Source organism: Antrostomus carolinensis, unplaced genomic scaffold, assembly GCF_000700745.2.
Source record: "Antrostomus carolinensis isolate BGI_N321 unplaced genomic scaffold, ASM70074v2 Scaffold53257, whole genome shotgun sequence".
NCBI classification, from domain to species: domain Eukaryota; kingdom Metazoa; phylum Chordata; class Aves; order Caprimulgiformes; family Caprimulgidae; genus Antrostomus; species Antrostomus carolinensis.
In genome coordinates, this window is record NW_010329103.1 from 1 (window position 1) to 4,456 (window position 4,456).

At 35.9% G+C, this 4,456-nt stretch overlaps 1 protein-coding gene across 2 annotated transcripts; it reads left to right on the top strand.

Annotated features, from left to right (window-relative positions):
- Nucleotides 1-69: 69 nt before the first annotated feature.
- On the top strand, nt 70-4,030 carry GTF2H3 (general transcription factor IIH subunit 3). Of its 2 annotated transcripts, none has more exons than XM_010172422.2 (12): nt 70-156; nt 516-622; nt 1,204-1,367; nt 1,619-1,681; nt 1,913-1,942; nt 2,715-2,743; nt 2,829-2,903; nt 3,150-3,203; nt 3,426-3,494; nt 3,621-3,756; nt 3,839-3,875; nt 3,961-4,030. In XM_010172422.2, exons 2-12 carry the CDS (start codon nt 546-548, stop codon nt 4,028-4,030), a joined length of 804 nt encoding a protein of 267 aa, XP_010170724.1. In that variant the 5' UTR covers nt 70-156; nt 516-545. The 2 variants fall into 2 exon arrangements, with proteins under 2 accessions (XP_010170724.1, XP_028941897.1); XM_029086064.1 differs by having other exon boundaries at nt 79-156; nt 513-622.
- Nucleotides 4,031-4,456: the final 426 nt, after the last annotated feature.

Here is a 4,456-nt window from a genome sequence, read left to right on the forward strand (position 1 = left end):
CCCTGCGGTGGCTGCTGCTGCTCGGGGCCTTTCGCACCGAACTTGGGGTGACGCTGCTGTGTTGTTGCTTTTTCAGATGATGAGCTGAGCCTGCTGGTCATCGTCATTGACACCAACCCGATCTGGTGGGGAAAGAGAGCGCAAGGAGAAAGTGAGGTAACGTCTGCTGGGCGTTGGTGCTGCTGATGGTGATTTATGAGGAAAAATATTTAAGTTTTTTTAAAAGAATGTGAATAAGTAGGTAATAAATGGGATTAGTCTTTGATTTCTGAGCTGTACTAATGTTGTCTGCTAAAATGAATATAATGGATATTGTAATACTCTTAAAAATAGCTACCCGACGTTGTGTATTTGTCAAAGCTTTTTTCCTAAATATTTCCTATCAAGAAAGGAACCTCTTCCTGTGTCTTCAAATACAAGTCCTTTTAACTGCAGTTATTTGAGAGATTTCTTCTAAATTACTTGACTGTAAATGTTATTGTGCTATATCTACTTTCTTCTTTTTTCCCCAGCAGTTCACCCTGTCAAAATGCATCGATGCAGCGATGGTACTGGGGAATTCACACTTGTTCATGAATCGTACCAACAGGCTGGCTGTAATAGCGAGTCACACGCAAGAAAGGTAAAGGTTTAAAGTGAACTTTCCTGTATTTGTCTCCTGATTGTCTTGTTGAAGTACATAATGGAGACCAGGTTTAAAATGCATGATATACTATTGTCTTAAGAACAGAAATTAATTAAAACTATGTAGGAATGAAATAATCTGACTTGGTGCCTTACACAAAGCAAGAAACATGCTTCTAAGACAGAAGGGAAGTTTAAACAGACTTTTATTTAAAAACATATGGAAAGAGAAGGTGGTAGAGAGGTGGTGAGCAGGACAATGCAAGTGGGAAAGTTTCCTGTTTAGTGGATGTTTTACCTCAAATACTGATGAGTCGCAGGATCTTCCCCTAATTGCAGGCATGGGAACTAATTGCAAATTCTCTTAAAATGGGTCTTGAAAGGAGGGAGGTGGATGTGGGTTTTACTCCATTTTGAGTTTGAAGATTGCCTGCCTTATGTAGTCTCTGTAATGTCTAAAGTATTAAAATTATTTGAAATTGTACTTCAGAATATTTCTGTGTACAGATGGTTACTTTATGGCATTTTTTCTTACAAAGTTAAAGACAAAACATGAATACTCTGTGTTTTCTGTTTCAGCCGTTTCTTGTACCCTGGGAAGCACTGGGCTTTTGCAGACCTCTTTGGAGATGGCAGTAGTTCCATGGAATCTAATTGCTCTGGCAGCAAGGATGGAAAATATGAATTGTTAACAGCAATAAATGATGCAATTGCAGAAGAAATTAAAGACCTCATGACAAAAAGTAAGGAAAATAAAATTCTAGGCTTAATATGCAGAATTTCAAAACACTTGAACTCTCAAGAAGTTATAGGAATTTCCTTTATTTTGAGAATATGAATATGTTTAAATTAGATGAGTTTAATATGCTTGACACTTCAGGCCTCTGCATTAATACTATTTGCCAAAGATAAAACTTGTAGTATTTGATATGGTCAGTTTCAGCAACTGTTTTTATATATAAAAGTAACTTTTGCAACTTTTCTTGTGTTGCAGCTGACATGAGAGGACAGCAAACAGAAACTCTGTTAGCAGGATCACTTGCTAAAGCACTTTGTTGTATCCTTTTGATCACAGAATCTTCAAAGCCTTTATACATTTTTAAGACTGTTTCTTATAATATTTTTACTATTCCTGTGCCGTAATAATACTCAAAACTGCAATGTTTACTTAATAACTGTGGATCATGCTTATTAAAACGTGTGTTGGCTGAGGTGGTGAATACATGTTATGGATACTGGAGTTATTTCCAAGAACAGAATGTAGATTCCTTAATAACAGCTAATGTAGATATCAACAAGATGAGCAAAGAGGTAAAAGGTAATGCCTTTGCTCCTGTATTTAGTACTTACCTAAATATTTGAATCAGAATAACAGATATAAATGCATATATACATACAAAAAATGCATATGTTTTGACACACCCTATTTCCAAACTTGGCAATAATAGATACAGGTTTATCTCAAGAACTTTAAATTGTGCAGTTTAAACTAGGTCTGGATGACAATTAGAAGTAAAGGACCTGATCATTAGTCCTCATTCTTATTCTGATTTCCTGTTGCATGCAAATAAAATGAGTAAAACTGTAACTGGAATCTCTTTAGAACAACTGGAGGTTGAGAGGAACTTTTTGAAAGTCACGTGATGCACAGATCTTCCAAAGGGACCATCTGCAGAGCTGCTATGGTAGTTGAATTTCTTACATAGTTTTGGTCTTCCTCAGGAAAGTGCTATTTGTGCAAATAGTTTTGCAAGCAGCAGATGGGACCAGAATCACCTATAAATTTCAGATTACTTTAATCAATGAAAAATACCGTATAACCTGAGAGAGGTGTTCAGCCAATGAGTTGGTAATGAACAGCTTTGAACATTTCTTTCCTGATCAACATCTAACTGCTTTTGGAAAATCAATGAAATGGTTCCACTTTCATAACAAATCTGAATTAGTCCACAGATGCTTGTCACTGGGACTGTAAAACAGTTCCATAGACGTATTTTAACTGAGATGTTAGATGCTACAGAATTAAAAGGGCAAACTACGGGTGACAGAAACAATGTGCTCATGCATTTCTTTTTCTTTTTAATACTTAGCCAATCAAGAAATGAAATCAAGGATTTTGGTAAGAACTTCTGCTGTTAATTTTCTTTTATTTTTGAAATCCAGTGATATTATATAGGCTAACAAGTTTGAATTGTTTTATTTAGGTCATAAAAGCAGCAGAAGACAGTGCACTGCAATATATGAATTTCATGAATGTGATCTTTGCAGCACAAAAACAGGTGAAGCTGGCATTCTTTTCATATATATTATATTTTATTAATGTGCAAAGATAGTAAAATTGTTCCTTTCTCTTATGATTATGTTCTGATCAAGTGAAAGCTTCCCCATGGCTGTGGAAGCACTAAAGCACGTGCATTTATATGTGGAGTGCATTTATAGCAGAAACAGGTCATGACAGTAACACTGATGAGCCTACATTGGTCCTAGCTGAATTTTTTTCATGCATTTCATCTCTTTTGTTGCAGAGTATTTTGATTGATGCTTGTGTCTTGGACTCTGATTCAGGTCTTCTACAGCAGGTACAGACTTCCTATTCTTATTTGCTGTTTACATTTGTAGATATTTGATGCTAGGTAGGTTGACATATTCTAAAACTCTCTTGTCTTTCTTTCAAGAGTGTGAAAATATGTTCAGTGGATCTGACAGTTCCAACATGCAGGCCTTGTGCAATAGGTGGATATTTTGAATATCCTGTTAATCTGATAAAACATAACAATCTGATCACACTCTTTGCTTTCCAGGCTTGTGACATTACAGGTGGCATATATTTGAAAGTGCCCCACATGCCATCCCTTCTGCAGTATTTGTTGGTAAGTCATTTAAAAAGCACTTCAGTGTTTTTCCTGTGTCAGATGTGAAATCTCAGTGACTTCATTGATAAGGAAATTCAGCAGTACCATTCCAGTTTGCAAAATATTTTTTCTCTGTTCGTGCAGTGGGTATTTCTCCCTGATCAAGAGCAAAGATCACAGCTTGTCCTTCCACCTCCTATTCATGTTGACTACAGAGCTGCGTGCTTCTGTCATCGAAATCTTATTGAAATTGGTTACGTGTGCTCTGTCTGCTTGTCAAGTAAGTTTGTAAATATTTAAGAGTTTGATTTCTTACATTCAAATGAACTGTTTTAGTGAAAGCAGATTCTTTTATTTTTCAGTATTCTGCAACTTCAGTCCTATTTGTAGTACATGCGAGTAAGTGTTTCTTCTTCTTGTTTCAGGGGTGGGTGTGGAAATATATTCAGTGTATCTGACAGTTCCTTTTTTTGTGTTGTTTCAGGACTGCTTTCAAAATATCATTGCCACCAGTCATGAAAGCCAAGAAGAAGAAATTAAAGTTATCTGTGTAACAATAGTATGTAAATATATCATTACTTCCTCCAGTAATTCCATGAAATGGAATATATGTGAGAAATTGATGGCACTTTTTATGGGATATGAAAGAGAACTGTATGCAGTGTTACTACTTGTTTCTTAAGGGATAAATATTTAAATCGTATGTTTTCTACACAGCCCTTTAAGTAACAAATCACTGTATTGCCATGTAACTTGTGCTGTTTTAAATACTAATTCTTAATTCCAGAAGTTACAGCCTGTTAACAGACAGACCTTGTCAAGTAGAAGGTATTCTGGCCATTGCAAAGTTTTACACTTTGTTATTTTCAAAGACAGGAAAGCTCTGATTCTTTTTGTGTGTTGGTGTAAAGGTAAGAATGACCATTTCTGGTGTGTAGGATCAGAACCTTAGTGCTATGTTATTCAGGAACTTCAACTTC

Excerpts from the sequence above, each read along its gene's own strand:
- GTF2H3 (XM_010172422.2), top strand. The coding sequence starts at position 546 with ATGGTACTGGGGAATTCACACTTGTTCATGAATCGTACCAACAGGCTG. Across the intron at positions 2,904-3,149 it reads TCTTTGCAGCACAAAAACAG|AGTATTTTGATTGATGCTTG; the intron begins GTGAAGCTGGCA and ends CTTTTGTTGCAG. Across the intron at positions 3,204-3,425 it reads ATTCAGGTCTTCTACAGCAG|GCTTGTGACATTACAGGTGG; the intron begins GTACAGACTTCC and ends TTTGCTTTCCAG.